General features: G+C 35.4%; 1 protein-coding gene across 1 annotated transcript in view; it reads right to left on the bottom strand.

The window, feature by feature from the left end:
• Nucleotides 1-26,743, bottom strand: part of MMP16 (matrix metallopeptidase 16) — a 252,269-nt gene that overhangs the window by 70,343 nt on the left and 155,183 nt on the right. Inside the window, exon 5 of the mRNA XM_084793541.1 lies at nucleotides 1,102-1,263. Coding sequence (XP_084649667.1) covers nucleotides 1,102-1,263 — 162 coding nt within the window. The remainder of the gene's footprint in view (nucleotides 1-1,101; nucleotides 1,264-26,743) is intronic.

The following is a 26,743-nucleotide window of genomic DNA, read 5'->3' as shown; positions in this document are numbered from 1 at the left end:
CCTAAAGATAAACATGATCAAATCGTAGGTTATTCCAGCATATGTCTCCAACTATATTTCATAAGCTTTTACTGAGTTCAGTATTTTATTTTAATCAAATGTCTTGACAAATAGCCGCATGTTTTCACTTAAATCCTGAAACTGAAGTGTCCATTGATTAACATACCACTGGTGAAATATTAATGTGAAGTGTTTCTGAAAAGAGGCTTCCAATTCGAGCCAAAGTTTACTCACGTAACTTGTGACAGATGTTAGCATACATTCCTCAAGGGATTGGTGCTTTTTCTCTTTAATGAATATAGAGTTGTTCACACTTAATATTTAGATATGGGATGGGTATGCTTTCACAGCCCTTCAGTGTAGACAGGAATTCATGAGCATATGAAAAGAGACTTCTTTGAGCTAACCGTGAAGGGGCAATCTGATGACACTCACAGGCAACGGATCTCTCTGCATCCAAGCTACTTGGAGTTGTTTCTGTGACAAGCCTTAGTCCATCCAATGAATTTCAAATTTACTTTGACCCTGAGAGAATGATGGTGATTGTGCTACTGAAATTGAAAAACTAATGAATGCAAAGCAAATTAGTGCACTTAAATTGCACTGTTTAAAATGCAAATCACACCTTCTGGGTCCTGATTGTTGAGACACGGATAGCACACACTTACTTATAAAAATGAGAGCTTCATTGACTTACTCTATTAAAGCATACCTGCTAGTGGTAAATGCCGAATGTCAAAATCTTAATAACATGTGAAATAAATATCTTTACAAAGGGTACTATTTGTACTGAGCTATTTATAGTTACAATAAATATGCACAATCATGTTTTTCCCTTTTTTAAAATTTTCATTCGTTGAGTTAATCCTGTAAGAAACAACAACACTACCAAACTAGAACTGTAGATTTGTCATATTAGAAGTATAATCCATCTCTGGGTTGATCAACTTAGTCAGGTGTCCAACTCCACTCCCATGCTCTTGTCTTTCCATATCATTTTTTTTCTGTCGTATATACTTAAAAGAAACCACCTATAAGTAAAAGTGCACATGACTTCTGTATGCCACATAGGGTTAGGAAAACAGGGGTAGTGCAACCTACCATATATTTTCTGGATGCCCTGTAAATCATCATTAGGAAGTTTGAAGTTGTCTGTTTCCATGTACTGGTAAAATGGAGCCATGATAGCGGTGGGGTCGTTGGAATGCTCCAGGCCTAGAGCATGTCCCAGCTCATGAACTGCTACAAGAAATAAATCATTTCCTGTCAAATGAGAAAAATAGAAGGTAAGATTTTTGCTAGTGACAGCCATGGAATTAGGAAGGGCAACTTAGTGTTATCAAAAATATTAACACAGAAAAACAGAAGGACACCTGTACTTCAGTGATCAGCGTGATTTTAAGACTGGCTTTCCTACTGGAAAATATTTGTTTTAAATGAGTAAGATAGGCAATGGTGATGGTAAAGTCACAGTTGCTGAGAGAGTAAAAGAACAAAAGTTAGAAAACCCAGCAATATAAAAACCCAATACCATTGATATTAAAATATCATTCTGATCATAAAGTAAAATACATAAGCTCACATTTTATAACCATCACATAGTATAGTATTTGCAATAAAAAAAATATAGAGGAACTATACAAATTCTATTTTCACATAAAATAGTACAATAAGACACAGAAGATCTGTTTGCCAAGGATATCAGATTCGGCTGATACAATTTGTACTCATGTAATTGTGACTCCTACATGAGTTCTAATATCTTCCTAACCAAAAACACAGGAAAATTGTAACTTAAAATATTTACTTATTAGCCATTATACTAACTACATTTGTAGTACTAGTCTAATAAATACCACTTACAATCAATGCATAGGCTATCTGAACAAAATACATTTACCTTGGAGCAGTGGTCTTCCACGGAAAAATTCTCATTTAAGTAAACTTACATAATGCAGTCTATATAGTATAAATTCAAGAGAAATCTTGTGCTTATATTCAGACCATTCTTCTACCATCTTCTAACTCTCCCCATTCTTTCAGTTTCCTTCTTTGTCCTTTTCATTTTCATCCACTTTTAAACTTTTTATTCTGTGTTTTAAGACAGATTTCTCTATGTATCTCTAGGCTGCCTTTCAACTTGTGGTCTTCCTGTCTTGGTCTCTGAAGTGCTAGGATTCACACCTATGTGGCTTAAAACTGAGAATTTTCTTTCAAAGGGAAATGACTAAAGCTATTGGGGAGAAAGTAAAACACTTTCTGTGGAGAACTTGTTGAAATGAAAATAGTTTTAATAAATATCATTTTCAAGAAATGTCCTTACCAGCTATTTTATATATATATACCAGCTATAATACAATGTAATGACCTCTTTTTGAGAATTATATATTTTTCACTGAAAGTCAGGAAAATAACCAAAAATATCACTGTGATATATTCTGTCTCAGAGAAATAAAAGAGGTCATGTGGCTAATTCTCATACAACATTGACATGCTAAATACTGAAGAAGCCACTGAAGCATTTTCTTTTTTCTTTTGTTTTATGTGTTTATTTATTTACTTTACTATGTTCCTTTTTACATATACATTTATATAATTACACATGAATAAATTAAATTGCATACAGCAGGAAGAACCACGAGACAATCATGAATTATATAAATGTTACATTCATAGTCATTTGGTTATTTGTATTTGGCAAACTTGAAGTAAACATCTTTCCTATCTTGTTGGGTCTAAATTTCTGAATGAAGAGCATATTTATCATATCACATTTCTATTAACCTAAAACATCTATCTTGATCTAAAACATCCTAACCCTTAACCTACTAAGCTTAATTGAAAGACTGGTCTTCAAACCCATCTGAGAAGCATTTTCAATATCACTTTATTATTAAAGATTATGAATAGAGACTGGTATAAAAAATCAAGGGGTTTTAAAAACAGACAATAATGAGCATATTATAATTTAAGGAAATTATCTTCTTTTTAAATAAAATCAACAAATAATGGAAATTAATACAGAAAGGAAATATAATATGTGTCTATATTAACAGCAATGGAAAATATTATGTATCTTTAAAAATCCTACTACTCTTCTGCCAATGTTTCAAACATTTTACCCATACTTTCTCATTTAATTTTTGCAAATTTTTTGTGAGTTGATCACTTATAAATATTATTTCTATTTTAATAAGTCAGACAAGGGCTATAGATATTGTATAAAAGTTTCAGGGATATAATGTAAGGCAAAAATAAGCATTCAGATGTCTCCCAGACCAACTGCATTACACTTAACTTTTAATCTCAAAAGTAAACCACATGCACACAGCCACATTAGATTGTACTATGCTATACAATGAGGCTGTGTGAAAACAACCTCACTCATAAAATGATTTATTTATCAAAGGCCCACAGTAGTGTATGTCTATTCTGTGTTAGGTTCTCGTTAGAGTCTCACAATAAATACTGAACAATATAGACAACAAACAAACGAACAAAAAACCATTTACATCATAGTATTTACACTGCAATGGAGAAGATTAGATAGAAACAAGGAAAGCAAGAAAAGAATACAGTACACTAATGAAATGGAAAATATCAATGCACATAAATGAGGAAGTCAAAGAGAAAATAAGCGCTAAAGCAAACATGCCATTTTAGACAAGAGTAAGGGGTTGGCTCCTAGTCTGAAGAAGGTACTGAAATTTTCGGAGGAGGTAAGGAACACATTTATATTTCTGTCTTGATGGAGTCACTCTTGAAATCACTCTATAACATCAATTGCAAGACACAAGTGACAGTGCAGTGCATGAGATCTTGTGTAGCAATTACCTCTTAGATAAAACATTCCATCTTTGAGGGAAGATCATTAAAATTCATAATATTCCAAAGCAAGATGAAGTGTTCCACCTTGCAAGATGTTTCATTCAAACTAAGGAATTAAGCAATGCAATAGCTTTACCACATCCCTGACCAGATTCATTACCCCTTTCCCTCCCCAAGTGAGGATTGTTAAGAGACACTTAGACTAGGAGAGCTACCAAGAAAAGATTCAGACCAACCAGGACACCTGGGAAACACAGACCAGCCAAGCTCCCTGGAAAAGGCTCTGACCAGCTGAGCTGCCCAGAAGAGATTCCTCTCAGTCTATCAAACTGCCAGCAAGTTATGAAGTGATGTCTGGGTTTACAGCGTTCATCACCTATGCTCGCCTGGGCCTTTGTCGACACAGCTGTTTTAAAGTTATTTCTCCTCTTCTAAGTAACTCCCCAAACTCACTGTTTCACCACATTTGAAATTGGTGATGTTGATTTGGTCTGTCATTCACTTCTTGTCTGGGATGAGTCACTGTTTCTTTATGTCTGACCAGGGTCAGATCACACAACAGAAAAGACATCTCGAAGTGGAAATAGAAGGAGAATGAAACACCCCCACAATTCTAGTACTGCTTGTAGTTGGAAGAACATGAAGGAGAAAACAGACATTGTGGTCAAAAAAATTATTTAAAACAAAAGTTTTAACAGAGGTAACAGAGAGTATAATCAAAGGATAGTCTATCCTCTATTCTAAAAAGTACGAGGATAATGTTGTTTAGCCAGGGAATATTAATGAGGATTAACCTGTAACTTTTCTAGTAGGAAAGTTTCTGAGGGGGGCAAACTAAAAGGGGCCTCTCAAGTTATGCAATGAGAAGACAGAGTGTGAGAAGCGTCTTGTGTTTTTAACCGTTACTGCAGGGCACAGAGGTTAGAGGTTTAAATAAAGTAGACTCTATATCCAATTTAGAGTGTATAATTAGCTTAAAGTAAGTTACACTAAAACTGAAGAACTTGACTCAAGGCAATGACGAAGAATTAGTGGGCGACAAGATGTAGAAATACAGACTGTAACAGAAAGGATAGCTTCTCTCACATGCTTTAACTGAAGTCCCTATCGTTTCTCCACTGTTTACCAGTGAATTCTGTATCCCTGGAGACATAACCAAGAGCACTGGCGCACAAGTCCTAATCCTGCCATTCCAACATTATCTCTTTTTTCCTTTTATGAACTTTTTCAGTATAAGCTTGTTCACTCATTATGGTGTCTGTTAAACTATCTCCTTTCTTGAATGTCCTTTCCAAGTAAGGTGCTGGATGATAACTTCTTCAGAATTGCTATTACAGACTAATCTTTTCCTTTTCTGTGGAGGTTTTTTTTTTTTTTTCAGATCAGATATCCTCATGGTCTGTTCTCCCCTGCATATTGCCCACAGCCCCCGTGTAACACTTTGTCCACTCATGACAGGCACAGTATTGTCTGTTCCCATGTTTACCTGCATATTTTGAGTAATTTAAAAACTAATATTGGGCACTTTTTCATTACAATTCTGAAGGTATTGGCTGACCCAAGGCATATATTTAATGTTTCAATGTGTTGGAATAAACAGAAAAATATCTGGGGAGTAGAAAGCTAATTTGCAATTGAAGGGTAGAAATAACAATATAAAGTCTATCTAAGCATGGTTTAAAACACTTCTCTAGATAGACTGCAAAGAACAGAACGGGACTGAGAATGCTCGGAGAAAAGTTCAAGAAGGCCAGTGTGCTTAGGAAGCTTCAGACAGTGGAACAAAAGTAGCGACCATTTTGCTTATGGAATGGCAGCAAATGCTTATGTTTCCAGATAACATACAGAGGTCATGGAATAAAAGGAAACTATGTGTTATGAAGAATGAGTTTCATTTTTATAGGAGTTATTAATAATGGCAAGGAACAAAGAATGAGAGTCAAGTGTCTGCATGGTTATGAGAAAAGAGTGGTTTTAAAAATAGAAGCCATAGAGTAGAAAAGAAATGGAACATAGCTTTAGGAGTGGTTATTATTGTCAGGGAAAGAGAAAGAAAAACAGAAGAAAGGAAAGTTATTCCTAAAGAGTTATGGGAGTGTGCTTGCAGGTATATGATTTGGACAGACTCCTAATAACTATTTTGCTAGCAATAATTATTTACAAGCACATGGGAGGCTATAGAAACAAATAAGATCAATTTTAGACAACACACACACACACACACACACACACACACACACACACACATCTATATCCTACTGTAAACACCTTCAGAGTTAAAACCACAAACTCTGAAAGCAATGAATTTGCTTCTCAGGTGACAGTAAGTGCCACTGGCCAGTGGTGGAAGTGGAAAATCTACTTTCGCTCAACCCGACCAGGGCAGCATGGAGGAATTGTGGCTAAAAGGTTCTATCAGTGGGTTGAAAATTAAGGAAAACCCTTTCCAAGGGCAGGACTTTTAATTAAATGACGATAAAATAAGCATAGTGGCCAAAAAATTAAGGCAGTCAGCCAAGAGCAGAAAACCCAAAAGGTGACACTATAGTTTACAGCAAACAGCTGGTTACATGTGAGCCCAGCAAGGGGCCAGCCAGTGGTGCTCTTATCTGAATCTGGACTATGTGTCTTCATGTGGCAAGACAGATAGAGCTGCTTAGCCTGAAGACCCAAAATGGCTTCCCAAGAACAGGTTTATTTTATTCTTTAAAAGGAAAAATATTCCATCTTCAGTGCTTCACCTTGTGTATCAACTTGCCTTCACTCGCAAATGAAATACCAGGAGTCCAGTGCCTAAGTAAACATGTTGGAACCATCCCTCCTGCACTTAGGCAGATAAATACTGCTTTCAGCCATCCACTAAGCTGTTGGCTAGTGGCCTAGCTAAATTATTCAAAGCACTTCAGATCTCACAGGAAAAGAGTCTCCTGGTCACTTTTTTTCTTGGCTTGTAAGAGGAATAAACAAAGACAAAAATAAACCACACAGAACAGCAAATAGATTGTAATGGCCAAAATCAATTCATTGCATGAAAAGGTCATGAAATTATTCAAGTTTTTCAGCATTACTATTTCCAAGGGTAGAGCTATTCCATGCAGAATAAATAAATAAGGTTTTGCAAGAAATTTAGCAGGATTTGGATATGAACTTATGACCTGTTGTAAAAGTATAATGCTTTAATCAGAAACACCGGCCAAGTGTTCCAAGTGATTACCATTGTTCAGATGATTGGCAATAATGTAATTAAACATCACTTTCATCTTCACAATAGTCTAAAAGGGTAAGTTACTAAATACAGTGCCACCCTAGGATTTGAGTCCTACTAGGAACGAAAGTTGTTGGCACTTAATGAGGTTTAGGTAATCAGAATGCACCAGACCTCTTCCCTAGTGTTGAAAATAATAACTGCTTCTTCAGTGTCCTATTCATTCACATTATTTAGCCTTTTCAATTGTGATATGCCTGATCTTATCAACAAGCAGGCAACAAAGGCAAAATTAGCCTCTCCATTCTGAGTTCAGAAATAGCACTTGCTGCCCTTGCAGGATTTTGAGTTTTGTGTGTGCCTTTTAATCACGTCTCTAATCTCCTTTCTTTTGTGTATTCCAACACCACACTGAACTGGATATCATGAGAGATGATGCATTGTTTGTAATCTCCCTGTCATAATTATTTCTATATTTTATCCTAACTTATTACACAACTTCATGTGCTTTTATAAGCTGATGGCATATGTGTGTGTGTGCGTGTGTGTGTGTGTGTGTGTGTGTGTGTGTGCGTGTGTGTGTGTGTGTGTAATTATAAGTAAATGACTATAAAGCACTTCATATGTACATATTTATGGAAAACACACATTTATAGATCTTCTTCAGCATTATAGCACCAGCAACATTGGATTTTCCTGTTTAATTCCATAACACAATAATGCATTCCCTTCAAGTGAAAGCTGTAACTGGAAGCTTACATTTCTCGTTTACCAGATTACAGCTTTCTATTTTGATCATCTATGCGCAGGTCAATAAACTATAGTGTCTCTGGTATTCAAGCTTCATTAATTTGATATATGTTGTGTATTACCTATGAAAAACACTAAAACTAAGAATGTTTTTCTTTTATTTGCCTATTGTTGTTACTTATCCTTAAAAACAAAACCAGTTATCTCCTCTGTAGAGCGTTCCCTGAATACTCAAGTGAATTTAGTTGCTCTGCCTCTGCATTTTTCTAGCATTTGTAAATAATTTGATTGTAAATTTTGTTTTTACATTTGTAAATAATTTAATTATAAATTTTATTATTATTTCTTTGATAAGTGCCCATGTTTTTAATATTTACCAGCAAATTGGGTGACTGACAAATCTGAACAGGATAAATATTTTAAATACTTAAATTAAAATACTGAATTACATCTAATATGTTGAACACCTCATAATCACATCTTTGATTAGAAGAACATCTCCAGTGCTTAGTATATAGTTATTACCAAACGCTCTCCTTAACTTTCAGCTCTGTATGACTGCACTCATACCTATTTTCTTTAATGGAAGAGCTAAAGTTAGTAATTATTGTCCTAAGTAGATTACCAGATCTATATTATCTTATCTACTCACCAGTATAGTAGATCTTATTACTAGCAGTGCAAAGGTATAGAAACTGAATATTTAATATATTATGCCACTTAACCAAAGGGATATCAAGCAGTAGAAGCTTTATTACCCCATCACAACTAGCATCACCATCAAGAATTCATTGTGTTGAAATAATGCATTTCACTTATTTCTTAGAGGCTGTAGAATTTGTATTCCCAGAAAAGAAGAGTCATTCTCTCAAGTTAGTTACTCAAAGGATATAGCTGGCATACAGTATTAGCCCAATCTAACAATTTGTAGTAATTTTCTTTCTTTCCTTCATTCACTTAATTCTAAATTTAATTAAATATTTCTTTATGTTTTACACTTCTTACTCTATTATGACAAAAAGGCAGCAAACTGGACAGCTTATAGAAGAGGAGTTTATTTTATTGCAGATTATATTGTGGTAAATCAGAGAGCATCATTGGTTGTGGACAGCGCTCTCCTCTGGCTTATACACAGTGGCCTTCTCTGAGTCAATGCACCACTGTAGCAGGGGGAAAAGACTCAATATGCTACCAATCTGAAGCACTCCCTCATCTCAGCAAGTGTGTCCTGTGCTCACATTCTCATCTAACATGAACTACATCCCCTGGTTTTCAAGATATTCCTTGGACATTGTGAGTTATAGCTTCACCATGTGATTTTTGCATTACTATGACATAACACTTGACAGAGCGATGCAAGGGAAGCAGGATTTATTTTGGCTCTGGGTTTCAGGGTGTAGTTCACTGATCCACTAATTCTGGGCCCATGGTGAGGTGAGGCAGAGCACTATAGTGATGAAAGAATATGGCAAAGTGTATTCATTTGATGCTAAATTGGAAGGAGAAGGAAGATGAGAAGAAGGAAAAGAAAAAAAAAGGAGAAGAGGAAGCAGGAGGTGGAAGAGGAGGAGGAAGGAGGAGGTGGAAGATGGATGAGGAAGACTAAGAAGAAGAAAAAGGATAAGAACACCAGGAAGAACTCACTCATTATGATAATTTCTAGACCAATCCATTTGTCCACAAATTTCGGGAATTCCTTGTTTTTAATAGCTGAGTAGTATTCCATAGTGTAATGAACCACAGTTTCTTAGTCCATTCTTCTACTGAGGGACACTTAGGCTGTTTCCATGTTCTGGCTATTATGTATAAAGCAGCTATGAACATGGTTGAGTATATGTCCCTGTGGTAGGGCATTTTCTGGGTATATTCCCAGGAGTGGGATAGCTGGGTCTTGAGGAAGCCCTATTCCCATTTTTTCTGAGAAAGTGCCAGATAGCTTTCCAAAGTGGCTGTACTAGTTTGCATTCCCACCAGCAATGAAGGAGTGGTCCTCTCTCTCCACATCCTCGTCAACATGTGGTGTCATTTGAGTTTTTGATCTTAGCCATTCTGATGGGTGTAAAATGGAATCTCAGTGTCGTTTTGATTTGCATTTCTTTGATGACTAACGAGGATGAGCATTTCTTTAAGTGTTTCTTGGCCATTTGATATTCCTCTGTTGAGAATTCTCTGTTAAGTTCCAAGCCCCATTTCTCAGTTGGGTTGTTTGGTTTTGTGGTGTTTAATTTCTTGAGTTCTTTATATATTTTGTATATTAAACCTTTGCCAGATGAAGAGTTGGTGAAGATCTTTTCCCAGTCTGTAGGCTGTCACTTTGTTCTACTGACAGTGTCTCCTGCCTTACAGAAGCTTTGGGTATATATTCACTTATATATCAAAACACTAGTCCAAGGGATATGTACCATGAAAAACTTTACTTACCAGGAAAGTGGGTCAGAGGAGAAGACATCCTATTGAGACTTTAGGCAAGAGTAGCATGGAAGAATGGGGAAATAGTAGGACCCACAGGGTCCTAGAAACCTACAAGAAGAACTTTATGACAGACAGATCTGGGTCCTGGGGTCCTCCTCAAACTTAAGCACCAGCCAAGGAGAATATAGGCAGTAAACTTCGAACCCCTACCAAGACCTAGCCGACGAACATGATATTCTCCACCATTGAGTGGAGAGTGAGATCTGACTCTCACACCAACTCTGGTGCCCCTTTCCTGACCATGTCCCCTGGATGGGGAGGCCTGATGGCACTCAGAGGAAGGATAGCAAGTTACCAAGAAGAGACTCGATATCCTAAGAGCATATATAGGGGGAGGAGGTCTCCCTCAATCACAGACATAGAGGAGGGGAGAAGGGGAGAAGTGGGAGGGAGGGAAGAATGGGAGGAAACAGGGGAAGGGCTAACAATCGAGATGTAATATGAATAAATTAAAAATAAATAAATACTTAAATTAAAAAAAAAAGAACACCAGGAAGAGTAGGAGGAGGGTAAGGAGGGGGAAGTGGAAGTAGGAAGTGGAAGAGAGGAACAAGGAGAAAGAAGAAGAAGGAAGAGGAAGAGGAGGAGAAGGAGGAGAGGAAGGTGCCACTTTTTACTTTGCATTAGGTCTACAAGCATGACTGTGGAAAAATTTTTTCTACATAAACAGAACCAGTATTGCGTTATCTGGAACAAAGGGACAGTATATGGACTTGCATTACAAACACACACACACATACAGAGAGAGAGATATGTACACACATATGTGTGTATATATAAGCAAACTACATGTACCTGTATACATGTGTACCCTGAGATGTTTTGTATGACATTTGTTTCAAAGCCTGCTACAAGTATGCACTAATTAGGCAAAATCCAACACTGGCATTAAAATATGAGGGAAACAAAACACACTTAATAATTCTTCTTCCAAATATTAGTAAAATGTTTTCAAAACCTATACAAGTAATAAATACTTAGAGTTTTAATTTAAAGAGACAATTTAAATTAAATCAGTATAATTAAAGCAACTAAATTCTATGGTAAGCAAGTCTAGTGGGAACCCTAATAAAACATTTGGCCTTTAAAGTCCAAAGTACACTTATTATTCCTTTAGGCTGTAGTTTGGTTATGAAGTCTGTAATGAAATAGCTCTGCATTCTTTTATTTAAGAACAACCTCACTAGAAACAAAAATTATATGGGTAGTTGCAACATAATATTGAACGAAATAGGAATTGTGTTTTTCCTCACTTATTGACTTTAGTTAAAATTGTAGGAATAGTCTCAGTTAATGTGCTATCTTACTTATTCACATGTGGTTTGTTTGTACTCTGCTTTCCCTAGAGCATCTTAGACTGATATGTGAGGGCCATTACAAAGGCTTACTCACATCTCTGTGGCTAGTACAAAGGAAATCAATATCCATGACTGTTTAGACCACAATAATCACAATAAATTGCAGAAGCTGCTTTTCACGCCCTGATTTGAATTATTTTATATATCATTATTTGATTAATACAAATTATTATCTGAATAGTGAACCTGTTAAATGTGCAACAGTTTCTACACCAGCAAACCACAAACTACTAATGCCCTAGCATATGTAAAGAACTGTTTACAGCATTAGCAAACTATTAATAAGCAAATTATTATCCTGGATGGCAAGATTCCAGGCCATCTTGTGCTCACGCAGGACTTTCGTTGGTAGTTAAGGAACTAAAACCGTAGTTCAATGGTTGTGAACTTCCTTTGGGCTCATTGGGCTCATTGGCCTCATAGAGATTCTGTGGGTTTGTGGAAATTCTCCCAGTATACACAAACAGATCAGCATCCATTGTAACTTTACAGCAATTTGTGCCTCACTAGGTCCAATGACAAACTCAAGCATAAACTTGTTGCTTTTCTGTTTCATTTACTTATTTGTTTCATTTATTTTTTTATTTATGTGTGTGTTTTCAGGCACACACAAGTGCTCCAATGCATGTTTGATGGTTAGAGTACAGCTTATAGTAGTTGCTTCTCTCTTTCTACCATAAAAATCTCAAGATTGAACTCAGCCTCATCAGATTTAGAAGGAAACAACTTCACTGAGTAGTCATCTTGCTTGCTAGCCAAAATATTACCTTAAAATATATGTGCATGCGTGTTTTAGCTACAGGTAAGTCTGTGTATCACATGTGTGCAGTGACCATAGAAGCCAGATAAGGGGTAGAAATCCTTTGGAATTGAAGTTTTAAACATTTTCAAGTTGATAAGTTGGTGCCGGGGATTGAAGCTAGGCCCTCATGAAAACAAACATTGCTCTTAACTTCCAAGCCAGGCCCAAAAGTTTGGTGCCCAAAATGAATGAAAGATTTCAGTGCACTTTACAGACCATGGTCAGTATTTGGAAGGTAGTTGATAGTAAAATGAGTAGTTTTACCTCAACATGAAAGGGTGGTGGGAGAGAACATGTAACTAAAGGAAAAGAGAGGTTTTGAAAGTTGATGGCTTCTGGAGAAGAGAGTCAGTTTTCTCCAAGGATGTGGTCTCTGGTAAGCAGCCTGTGCTCCACTGTAAAGTGCCACACCCAAGCACATATATAAAGTTAATATGAACAAGTTTATTATATACATGTGTAAAATTCTTGAAGACTAAATTTTGCTTTAGTAAATCTAAGTTCTTAGGGAATGAAGTTTGCAAAGGTGAAGAATGGAACAGCAAATGTAAAAACACTTGAGTGGCAGAATAATAAACAAGTTTTTTTTTTCACAATTAAAATGAGTTACTCTTTATTGACCAAATGCCATATAGGATACCCCCATTTTACTCTCATTATTGCTATGAACTGCAAAATGTCACTCGGATCTTTCTCATGAATTTTCAAAAACAAACATATGCAATTTATGCAAGTAACCCAGAAAATTATATCATAACATTATGGTGACAATTAGAAAGTTATGTCATTTTAAGAAATGTATATTTCACATTATTTTCACATAGTATCTGATATTGGCATTTCTCTGCAAGTTTGTGACTAGCTGTATTAGGACTAATGCTAAAGAAATGTTAAAAAGTCATAAGATGTTTCACTCTGGTGTTTATATCTACAAATAAGAAAAGTAGCTCTCATGTGTGCTTTGTTGTATTTCCTAAATACCTCTTTATTGACCCATGAGCTTCTCGCCCAAGAAAAAAAAAAGTAAACTGTAGCCCAAGTGATATGGGCCTAGTACACAAAAAGGCTGTGCTGGTTAATTAAGAGGAAAAAAATTGAGTGCACTAAAGGCAGAAACAGAGAAAGAATGGCTCTGAATACAGACTGGAGCTGGAAGTGTTTATCAGCATGAATGGAAAAATACCGGCTTCTACATCCTGCCCTATAAAGTCTGCTTTCCTAAGGTTGGAAGGTAGAACTGCCCCACATACAGGAAGAGTGACTGTCAAAATAAACTGAAGTTCATGAAATACCTGTTATGTCAATTTAAGAGATCAAGTACCCCAAATTTGTTTTATTTTAGTCTGGAGAAGATATTCTGGTGCTGGCAGTGAAAGAACAGTTGGGATAAAAGTTCAACTCAGACCTAGTTTTGTGACTTGTATGTCATTTAACACCTGTGATATTCTTGATCTTTGCCTCTTAGGTTTGTGTGAAATTTATAGACAAATTTCTTCCCAATGGTGATCTCTAAATTCTCCCCCTCCCCGGGAACATTTGTTTTATTTAATTAGAAAATTAGAAACTTTCTAAAAGTCTTGATCTAACATTGCTTTTTTTTTTTTTTAATAGAGAAACAGTAATGGCCTCTCACACCAAGAAGGGTACTAGCAAGACCAAAAACAAATAAACAAACAATCAAAAACAACAAAGCAATTACTTTTCTATATGTAGATTGCTAAACCAGTAAGTTTAATTAGTGTTGCTCAGAGAGGAATGCATGGGTGCAGCTTATAGCAGCATGGTAGAGAAGAATTGCTACAGTAGTGGAGATGTCTTCAAACTCTACCAACTGCGAAGCATTCACATGCCCTCCGGGATGAGTGGGGCTTGGGTGACCTTTCTCACCATCTATAGTGGAATACTATGTGCTCAAGCTTGTCTGTGTTCCATGTAGACAATCCTAGTTACTGAAAGTTAAAGACACCAGTGGCCATGCAGGCCTACTGAGTAACATTGTACAACAAACCCTTTGGGATGTAAGACTTTTATAATGTGTTTCCCACTAAAAGTCTTTTTCAAAGGCCTGAGCCTCATCTCTGACATGTAAAAATATGAAAAATTCCTTTTTCTTCTCTAATTAAATGCATTATAAATAGTATTAATTCTAATTAATTTCATTATGAATAATTGTAATAAAAAACTATAATCGCCTAAATATATTGCTCTATTTCTCTCTAATATCTACGAGGATCCATCATGACTATACATCCTGGAGAAAATAATGAAAAAATAATGGTAGTATATAAAGAAGAAGAAGAAGAAGGAGAAGAAGGAGAAGAAGGAGAAGAAGAAGAAGAAGAAGGAGAAGAAGGAGAAGAAGGAGAAGAAGAAGAAGAAGAAGAAGAAGGAGAAGAAGGAGAAGAAGGAGAAGAAGGAGAAGAAGGAGAAGAAGAAGAAGAAGAAGAAGAAGGAGAAGAAGAAGAAGAAGGAGAAGAAGGAGAAGAAGGAGAAGAAGGAGAAGAAGGAGAAGAAGGAGAAGAAGGAGAAGAAGGAGAAGAAGAAGAAAGCTATGGAGCTAAAATGGAGGTGTGGCTCCTGAAGGTACCCAGCTAGACTCAGGAAATTTTATGTTATTATTCTATTTCATATAGAAAAGTAATATTGGAGGAAGTTTGAATTAAAATTGCTAGGTCTTGCGATTCTTAGTACCTCACAAAAGAAGTGTATAAATTTCAGCATGAAGAATGTAACAACTCATGTGAAAACATGTGACAGAGTTGAGTATATTTGCTATGGACTGAGTCACTAGAGTGGGGTGTGCCTGTCTCTCATAGCGAACTCATAACATGTGATTCAATGCATGTGTATGCATATACACAAGTAGAAGCAACTGACTTATCAAATTTGTTTCTAATAATACAAGTAGATTTTAAAACATATATATGTATATATATATATATATATATATATATATATATATATATATATATATTTAAACATTATCATGAAGGCATCATTCTTGTTATTTCCCACAAATGGCCTTTTCTAGTTCATTGCCATCACATATTATAGACTTAATATTTAGAAATGGGAAATTTCCTTATTTAAGAAAAAACATGACAAAGAAAATAAATAAAATGCCTGATGCTCAGATATTTATGTTTGGTCATTAACAAAACATTAACACAGAAAATAAATGAGAGCAGTCGTATAATAAAAAAAGAATATAAGGCAACATGATTTCACTGTGACTTATAACCCCTTGATGGTGAGCTTTCCCTCCAGCTAAAACATCTCTCCACAGAAGCTTGATTTTGCTTTTTAAAAAGGCATGTTTAAAAATTTATTTTGAGGAGCCTTTTCAGACATTTTTCAAAATATAAAAATTCCTTATTTTCCATAGCTGCTTATTTTCTTTCTAGAAAAGCTAGTCTAGACTGGTAGCTCTCGAATGTTCTAGTACCGAAAACATTTAATACACTTCCTCATGATGTGGTGCCCCTCTCCGTAAAATTATTTCATTGCTACTTTATAGCTTTAATTTTACTATTCTTATGATTCATAATGTAAGGATGTGATATTCAGGATATCAAATATATGACATCAATATTATAGGTTGAGACTTACAGGCTGAGATCTGTTGCTCTAGACCAAAATCTTTATACAAATCACAAAACAATTTTAACCCAAACACGTGAGCATGCTTACACATTTAGAAGCGTACTTCTCTATCTCCATCTTTCTCTCTTTCAAACACATATGTTATACTTTTGTTTATGTGTTTTTCCATCATTTGTTTTCACTTGTAAAATAAAATCTTCATGACGCTTCACTGAACCAGCCTATATTGCCTACACCCGGAAATCCACAGCTGAAGAAATTTGGGGCAAGTGTTTTACATTTGCACTTCTTATTATAGAATAATGCTTTCAGCTAAAACTTGGGTTCCCAAAACAAAGGATGAATGTTTGTTTAATAAACAAATTATGCCTCATGTGAGAAGAGGAAAGTTCAAATTTGAGATCAACTTGATAATATTTGTATATTCAGGACCCATGAGGGTCAGATGGGGCAGTTTATCGAATGTTTTTCAGTAAAGTGATAGTCTTTAAAATATACATACATATGGAATATATGAATAAAACCATAAGTTTTATGCCAAGCCTGGTATTCACTAAGCAAATTTTACACATAATTTCAGGATCTTGGAATAGGATATGATGTCACTAAGTGCCTTTCTTATCTGTCTTTAGAATATTGAAACTGAAAAGGCAGGATAAAAATAGAATTAAAAGATATTTCTTTCTACAAAATAATAGACTTACTTTACATCAGGTTGTGATTTATATAACATATCATGTACCCAAGACTCCAAATAAAATACCAAAAATCATGTTTGTTCTCAAACAAACAAACATATGAAAAGCCAAAATTGTAGCTTGGAATTTGGCAGAATATGCTGTTGGCAGCACAGTTAAGAATTCCAAATGTTCTGAATTATTTTTTTCTTTCTAGGATTCATGAATTGGAAGGAAAGTATAACTTAAAGGTATATATGTACATATACATACATATCATATATAAATGTGTATATAGTCATTTTAAGCTGTTCATGTGCATTTTACATAGTGAATTAAGTATCTGTATTTCTTGATACTCAGTGATCAAATCTTATTAAAATATATCATATAATAACTTTACTGTATTCTTGGAAAATGTCTCCTACAACCAGGTAGATTAAGACCATATCTGAAGTAAAGCAGGGAATAAGAACCTAAAACTCAAAGAAGTCTGGATGTTAGGGTTCTCTTCACTTATGTCTCTTATTTTCAAGAGCCTTAATTATGTTGGGAAGCAGTTTTCTCATTTCCTAAAAAGGAATGAAAACTAATATCCATGCATTTCTCACTATGCTCCAGAAATGAACTCTTGATTTAAAAAAAATCTGTTCTGGTAGATACAATTAACCACACACAATACCCAATGCGCTTAACAAAAGTTAAGAGTAAATAACTCAAGCAGGTAAACAATGATTTTGCCCAAGCATCTTTGATAGCAAATTATTTCCCTTGTCCAGAATAGGACTCTATGTATATAAATAGTAGACACAGCACAGAAATCAGAGTCACATAAACACATATCAGTGTCACCAATGTACCCACCATTAAAAAAAAGGACAAAGTACTGATGCTAAATGTAATAGGACATTCTTTTATGTATGCTCACGCACCATTGGTTTCCACAAGTCTTCAAACACAAGACATCCCTCCCCTACCCAGTAGTGTATTCTGTTTAGTGGACAGGATTCTCCGTATGACCCTATATGATATCTGCAATCCATTTTGGAGGGGCAGCTAGTAAATCAGCATGATCCCTAAAGTATTTCTTGTCAGGCCATTAAAATCACCCATGTTCTAGTCCAAACTCTGCTCTCCAAACCACCTTCCAGAATTTCCTAATTTATAACTTACCTCTCAACAGCTCGTCTACAAACTATATTAGCTTCTGTTTGTTTCTTCATGGGCATTCCATATTTATCTGCTTTTAGAATCTGCTTTGTGATCAAATGAAGTTGGCTCAGTCCATTTTAAAGAAGAAAAGCTGAGCTTTCTCTGATTGCCATTCATTATGTAACCTTATGATGGTGCTGTTGAGAGATCTGCTCTCTTCAGAGGCACAATTTCTCTATGAAACACCCTTGAATATTTATAAGATGCTCCTCTTGGTCTCTGCCTGTTCTGTTCCCTTACTTAACTTGATAGCAAAATGCTACTAACCAGGAGTAATGTTAGCAGTAGAGAAACAAGGATTGTGTGTGTCTGTTACTAACTTGCATAAACTGCCTATTTTTTCCTGTTTTATGTTTTTAATGTGGAAAAATAACAGATCTTATTTGTAGACAGATTAATTTTTAGTGCTTGAGAATATTTGGTAAATCTTTCAGATATAGATTTTCAATCATTCTTTGGTAAAAACTGCAATCATTTCTAAATATGACATTGGCAGATTTTTTGAAAGGTCATTAATTAATTCACAATGTTCAGAGTCAAGTGTGTGTGTGTGTGTGTGTGTGTGTGTGTGTGTGGCGTGTGTGTGTGTGTGTGTGTGTGTGTGTGTGTGTGTGTGTGTGTGTGTAACACTATGCTTGTGGTAATAATGAACCAATATCAGATTTGCCCTAAAGTGTACTCCATGAGATGGAACCCAGATCTGATATAGCTGGAGCAACTAAGGGCCAGAGGCTAGATAGCCTGGAGTCTATGGGAAACACACCTAAACTATTGTTCTAAAATATATAATTTATATTGCAATAAAATGTCTCATATCCTCTTAATATAGTGCTATATTGTTATATCAGTACTATGCCTACCCAGCATCAGAGAAACTTCCTCCTGCAGCAGATGGGGAAAAAATATAGAAACCTGCAGTAAGGCACTATGCGGAATGAAAGACCTTGGAATACTCTATCCTAAATCAAAATTCTCCATCAAATCCCTCCTTTCAGGGTCAAGGGACTCACTATATAGGAGACAAAAAGACTCTAAGAGGGGATGAAGGGGACTAAGAAAACAAGACCATCTAAATCAACAAGACCAAGGCACATATGAACCCACAGAGACTGGGTCAACATGCATGGTGCCTACAAGGCTCGGTACCATAAGGGGCCTTAGATCTGAAAGAATTGGAAAGATGCCCATATTCCTAACCCAGAGGCTATCTCCAATTGATAACCATCTGCAAATGAAAATTTAGTTTCCTCCAAGGCAGTCTCACTGGAAAAACAAATGATGTTTTATATTTTACTTAAAATTTATTACACAATGGAAATATTTATAAAAAAAAGAAAATAAAAATAAATATAGACAACTAATCTAAAACAAAACACTTCCTGGACTAAAACTGACAAGCATTTTGATGATGTTCATTAGGTCTTGTTTGGGAGGACAAAGATCCAATTTCTATTTTATTTTATTAACAAATAATTAAAAGGAAAACTACTGACATTTTACTAGCATAGCTATAAAATGACGATTTTCCTTTGTTTGATATAACAGAATGTATAAGACTTTAATATCCACTTTTAGGTAATGATTGTTAGTATTAAATAAACGTTGAAGTAGATCTAAAAATAACGCTGGCAAGGATATGGAGAAATGGAGCACTTATTCACTGCTGGTTAGAGTGCAAAGTGGTGAAGTGTCTATGGAAATCATTGGTGAAGTTCTCCCCAAACCAAGAAATAGATTTAATCATACAATACAGCTTTACCAGTCAGGCATATTCACAGGGAGCTCTATATCCTATTTTGTGTATATTTAGTCATCGTGCTCACTGTTGTTCTATTTACAATAGTTAGGAAACAGTGTGGGCCAATTAGCAAATTATAACAAAAATGGAACCTGTATACAATCCAATATTATTCAATTGTAAAATAAATACAATCATGAAATCCACAGATTGAGCTGGAAACAACCATTCTGAGCTCAGTAACCTAGACCCAAATGATGGATGTTGCATGCTGTCTCTCAAGTGGGAACTTGAATCTTTAGATAAGGTTGGTGAAATCAGATTAACCATAGGAATCAGAAAACTACTGAAGACCCTAACAACTCTTCTCTCTTACATTTTTAAAGTATATTCCTAACAAATTACAATTAATTAGTCAGACATTACTCTTTAAAGTGACATAGTTTCTATTTCTAAAAAATACAGGTCATATAAATATTATTGGTACTCACTTTTTTTTCTTTCTACTAAGCTGCCTGGCTAAATTATCATCTGCTAACTCTAATATCCACACTACAGATATGTAGATCTAATTCTGATTATACATGTAGGCTCATTCTGATTATTTCTCTTGTTATGCAGTAATATCAATAGCTCTATTGTGTGTTATTCTTTAGTCTGCTCATGTCTGGATGATTATATGAGTAGAATTTCTCCCAAATGGCTTTTCTACCATAAAAAGAGTCAAAGCTTTTCTTTTTCAACAATGAGTGTACAGCTTATCTCACCATTATTTCACTGACTCTTTATAGAACACTCTTCTTTTGAATCCTTTTAAAGTTATTTTATTAATCTTTATTGTCCCTTACAAGTTTCCAATCAAAGTTTATTTCAATCAAACTGAATTTCACTACATGCATTTATTCATTAGGCAAAGTCTATTGAGAATCAGATTAAACACACAGCCTGGATTCTCAATGAATTTAGTCTGACACAGCAGAGTGATAAACAGAAGGAACAAAAACACAAGAATACATGCAGAGCTAAATCAGAGATACTAACACAATCACCCTAATCAGGCACAACGTCTTTAGTCTGTTGAGGTCCCATGATCAGTCTACAGTTCTCAGAAGGAAAGACTTCATGTAAGCTGTAAAATGCTTGCATCTTCTAAGATAAAGTCTTGAAGAAGACAATGAAGTCTTAGAGGCGGAAACAAATGATTTTTATGACCTTGTAGGAGAATTGAGTTTTGATTTTTAATTTAGTAACATGTTAACCAGGTACAACCTAATAAAAATTTAAAAAAGAATGGGACAAATTGACTGTAAAATGGCATAGGAGACAAGTGGTATACGTACATCATTGCAGACACAGAGAGAGGGAGCTGCAAGACCAATTTGTTGTGCAGAGTGCTAAGGACCATGAAAATAACCCAAACACACAGAACATTTGCACTATACTGGGTTAAACAAGTCACAGGGCCTAGGGAAAACCTACCACTATTCATATTCTAAGTGGATATACTATTAAGCTAAAACTTAGTGACTTGTACTTTTACCCATAGATTACTGCATCTCAGGACATTCAGCAGAGAATCTTTTTTAAAAAATATTTTATTATGTTTTTTTAATGTGTACATTTATATTATTACACATGAATGAAATAAACTGCATACAGAAGGCAGAACAATGAGACAATCAGGAACTATATAAATGTCACATTCATAGTGATTTGGCTATTTGTATTTGGCAAACAGAAGTAAACATCTTTCCTATCTTCTTGGGTGTAAATTTCTGAATGAAAATCAGTATCTATCATATCTCATCTCTATCAACTTAAAACATCTATCTTGATCTAAAAACATCTTAACCCCTAAGCTACTAAGCTTAACTGAAACACTAAACTATCTAAGCAGCACAGTCTCCTTGTGGGCCCCATAATATGGGGAATAGGGATGACTTCTGACATGGATTGGGACCTCCTAATGTTGTTCATTTCTACTGTGGCCAGTTACAGGCAGTACAGAGGACACTGGATAAGCTCTGTCCAAATGTTAGTGGAGGAGGGCTCCCCTTGCTAAGGACTAGAGGCGGGAGGAAAGGGAATGAGAGAGGGGATGGGATCTGGAGGTGATGAGGGAGGCGGATTCAGTTGGGATGTAAAGAATTCAAATTGCAGTACAAGCAATTGCAGAACAACTAATACTGTTAATCCCACTATATGGAAATAGCTTTGAGACTGGCTGAGATACAACACAGACAAGGCTTCATGTTGATCACAGATTCTCTGTGACTTATAATTAGAGGGCATTCTTAGTATGGCATGAAGAAAGATTTGCACATGTCTTACTTCTGCTCATAAAATGATCAGAGAACCAGCCTTAATTGCACTGTACATCCCACACACCTCACAGAATCACAATGTTAGAACTGTATAATGCTTGTGAGAAATTATGGTTTCAGAACAAGAGAATCTTTTGTAGTAGATGGTGATTAACAGAGACTCAGATCCACTAGTCTTGAGAATGATAAACTGTGGAACACTCACTTAAAAATAATATGTATATATATATGTATATATATATATATATATATATACATATATATATAATTCACAGCTCTCTCTCCCCCAAGGTCATTGTAGAATAAGAATAATATAGTTGAAAAATATGAGAAAACAGAATTGGAGGTTGAAAGAGTGGAAGGGGCATTGGTAGAGGAAGACTACAAGGAAACTGTATTCTAGAAACAATTGGACATCTATACGTACAAACTAATAGTAAAGGTGAGGGTATTCTGAAGACCAAGTAATTCAAGTAAGAAAAAACTTTCAGCTAGAAGAAGTAAGTGAAAAATTCAACTGCTATCTAAGAGGCTATTGGTAATACTTAATTGTTGATAGGCACACAGTTAATTTTATTAAAATGTACAAATATCTAGTAAGTCAACTATACTGAAGAATGAGGCTGCACACCCACTCATATACCCATGATGAGTAACACATACCCAACACAAAATGGAAAGGATGGGTATAGATAAAGGACATAACACTGGGTAGGTATGGTAGGAATGTGAATCTGGGAGGAGTTAAGGAGTGGATGAAAATAACCCAAACATATTTTACAAAACTGTCAAAAAACCCCTTACTATGTAAATAAAAAGAAAAAAAAAGAGACATAAAATATAAAAGAAAGAAAATGAAATCTAGTCAATATTTAGAGGAGTATGGAAGATATTTCGGTTACTTTCTATGCCTGTGACAAAGTATTATAACCAAAGCAATTTACAAAAGAAATTATTTATTTTGGGTGCTCATGGTCACAAAGTGGTGTAGAGTCCAAAGCCACCATGGTGAAATCGTTGCATCCAGCAGGCAGGCATGATGTTGGAACAGCAGCTGAGAGCTTATATTTTGAGACAACAAACAAGGCAGAGAGAAGTGCAAATGGCATTCATTTTGAAATCTCAACTCACCCCCAGTGACACACCTTCTCCAACAAGGCCACACCCAACAATCCTTCCCAAAGAGTTAAACCAATTCTGGACCAAACATTCACATATATGAGCCTATGAGGGACAGTCAAACCAGCACATTGATATAAAAGAGAAATCTCCTTCAAAATGGTCTTGGATTTAGCATCATAGTGATAATCACGATTACTGACAAAGAGGAGAAAGGTTTCTGTTGAGGTAGTGAGAGAAGCAATGACAGGTACACGTGTATGAGCCTTAGTCATTGGGTGTATTTGGTTACTAAACAAAGAAAAGAAAACACAAAGTTTGGAGAAAATAAGAGATGTGTTGAGCAGCATAAGAGGAGCTTGAGGGTGGGAGGACAATATAAAATAACAAAATATGTATACACTGTATACATATATAAAATTAAAATTTATAATAATAGTACAAGAGGGAAGAAGAAGCAGTCTGCTCTCTTAGTGGCTTGCCCACTGCTCTCTTTGCATTGTACTAAACATATATATTCTCTCTTTTCAGAAAAAAATGAGAGAGAATTTAGGGAGGTTTAAAACATCCTAGGCGATGGTTGGCTTATTTAGATGTTTCTATGTTCCTCAATTGGAATTCATACACAATTTTAAGTGAATATTCTCATTAATATAAATTATACATTAAATAATACTGTACATCTCTGTATTGAAGATACATCTCTGATGAAAATTTTAAAATGAAAATATATTTAATTTTACTGCCAGGTTGAAACTATAATGATAAGGGGCAGGAGAGATGGGTTAACACTCAGAGACAATGATGCTCTTCCAGAACACCTGGCTGGTAATCTCAGAATCCACATGGCTTCTAACCATGGCCTGTAACTACAATTTCATTTATCTCAATGATCTCTTTGGGCTTCCATGGTTGCTGCATATGTGCACTGAAAAAACATACAGGAGAAAGACACACATGCATTTAAATATATACATACACACTTAATACTTAAGACATATAATAGTGATGATAACAATGCATCTACATTGGTTCCTTTGTGGTAACTCATCAGAGGAACTGTTATCATACTAGTATGATCAAACAACAGAATACTTGTTAAGCCTGGAAGTGAAATCTTTCTTATCTATTTGCTAAACAGATTTAAGTAAACATGTGGTTTTTATGTATAATTTTCTGCAAGGCTGATTCAATCTCAGTGTAGCCTACAATTTTATTTACTCTATTTTTAAAATTATTCTTCTCTCATACAATATAATCCTAAAACAACGTAATAGTAATAAAGTATTTTGTTACTGAAACACATTTGAAGGAATCTTTCAGGATTGTGAAGAAGAGTGCCACATAAATTACTGGTCTATATCTTTGTACACACAGCATACAGGCACACACACATGCACACAAACTCTCTCTCTCTCTCTCTCTCTCTCTCTCTCTCTCTCTCTCTCTCTCTCTCTCTCTCTCTCACACACACACACACACACACACACACACACACACACACAGTGAACACGCCTGTATGCACCTTAAAATAGCAGTTTTCTTTTCTAATGAAGCAATGCTGGAGTTTTTATTAAGTGACTTTTAAATAAATAAAAATGTAATTAGAAGGTTGAGAGGCAGAAATAGTAACTCAGGAGGAAAGTAAGACAAGCCTAAGGCAGCAGTTGTAAGTTTTCTATAAAATATATTTATCAGTGTGTCAACTTTTTCAGGAAAGTAATATGCCCTGATTATTTCACTATCTAGTGAACAACCATCATAAACGATGATTTTATTTAAACGGAATAATATTTAACATTTCTGCTCATATATACATTTCTTTTTCTAACATTCTTATTCAATTGTTTTACATGATTTCATATTTATTTTCATTTTTCTTTTATATTTGAAAGCTATTTATATATAGAAAGGTTCATGAGGAGTCAGAGCTTTTTCTATATTATGAGATGTAAGAAGCTGGATGGCCAGCATTTCTGGGAAAGGATGACATAGGCTGCCTACTTTTGAGATGCAACCTAGCTGCTCACAGCTGAGTAAATGTTATGAGCATTGGGACACTGGCTGGAGATTCCATTTACTTCATGTGTATGTTCTCAGCTAGATACTTCACAATGTTCTGCATTAAAGAGGCACTCTGTCATTATCTGACAGATTCCTCAAAGATAACAGGGCAATGATAACGGTGCTATGCTCACTGTGGTGGAGAAAGCAGGATAGCACTTATTTTAGTGGGATACACTATGTATAACTTCTAATGTTATTTTCTTTTTTAACAAAGATTTATTTATTGTATATGACTGCTTTATCTGCAGAAGAGGGCATCAGGTCACATTATAGATGGTTGTAAATTACCATGTGGTTGCTGGAAATTGAACTCAGGACCTCTGAAAGAGTAGGGTCCCCATGCTATTTTTCATACAAAACAGTAATATATGGAACAGAAACATCATATTATGTCATGTACAAAATATCCAATAATGAAAACTCCTTAGGAAGAATTGTTATCTAAGGCAGCTGAAAGGATGACACAGTGAGATCAAATCCAGGTTAGGCTACATAGTGAGTTAGTTATTGGACAGACTGGATGAGACCTTGTCAAAAAATATTTTTTAAAAAGTCCTCTAACAATATATTATATGTCTTATGTTCAGATATTTAAAAATCTACCTCACCTAAAATGTTTATATATTTTTTTTTACTGTTAGACTTCTTTTTTTCCCTTTTTTTATTAATTTATTCTTGTTACATCTCAATGGTTATCCCATCCCTTGTATCCTCCCATTCTTCCCTCCCTCCCATTTTCCCCTTATTCCCCTCCCCTATGACTGTTCCTGAGGGGGATTACCTCCCCCTGTATATGCTCATAGGGTATCAAGTCTCTTCTTGGTAACCTGCTGATAAAAAGACTAGTAATTGATATGACCATAATTTGATCAACTAACAATTAACTTGTAAAACCTGTTTATCCTAAACAGCCTCCAATAGCAATTTCAAAGTATTGAAAATAAACCTTGTTTATAATTGAGTTATGAGGGCACATACCTCGTAGGAGAACATACATCTTAGGTGGAACAGATAGATATGATTCTATAGAAAGATAAGGTAAAATAGATAATGTCTTCTAAATTCTCAGAGATATGCAGAATATGTCATGCAAAAACATTTTTATTAGTTTAAAGATTCATTGACAATGATACAGGTTAACTTCTGGCAACATATATCCTATGTCAAAGAGGATGATAAGCATCAAAGAACCTCCATATGGAGATAGCTTCAAATGGAGCAAGCAGGCCACTGGGCAAAATGTCCTCAGTTCTACCACAGACAGAATTCTGCCTAATAAAAGGAAAGCTTGGATGCAGGCAGAGTCCACAGCCAAACTCTGCCACAACAGGGTAAGCAAGTCTTCACTAGTTTCTGCCCCACAAATATGCCTGTCAGTTATATTGGGCCAGAAGACTGAAGATGATGTTCCAACATTATAGAGAGTTTTGGGTGACTGCTCAGGTAGCAAATTGTCTCTGTCATCTTCTCATTTGGAAAGCAGCTAATCTGCACCCCCTATATATTCAGGTAATTAATTATATTCGTTCTCATGTTTCTGATGGGGTTGGAGACCAGATAGTGTAGTTTCACAATTAAGATTGGTTAC

The sequence above is a fragment of the Acomys minous genome (genome assembly GCF_964271855.1).
Source record: "Acomys minous genome assembly, chromosome: 1".
In the NCBI taxonomy this organism is placed as follows: Eukaryota; Metazoa; Chordata; class Mammalia; order Rodentia; family Muridae; genus Acomys; species Acomys minous.
The sequence above is the reverse complement of the archived record's forward strand: the minus strand, read 5'-3'. Positions and strand labels throughout refer to the sequence as shown.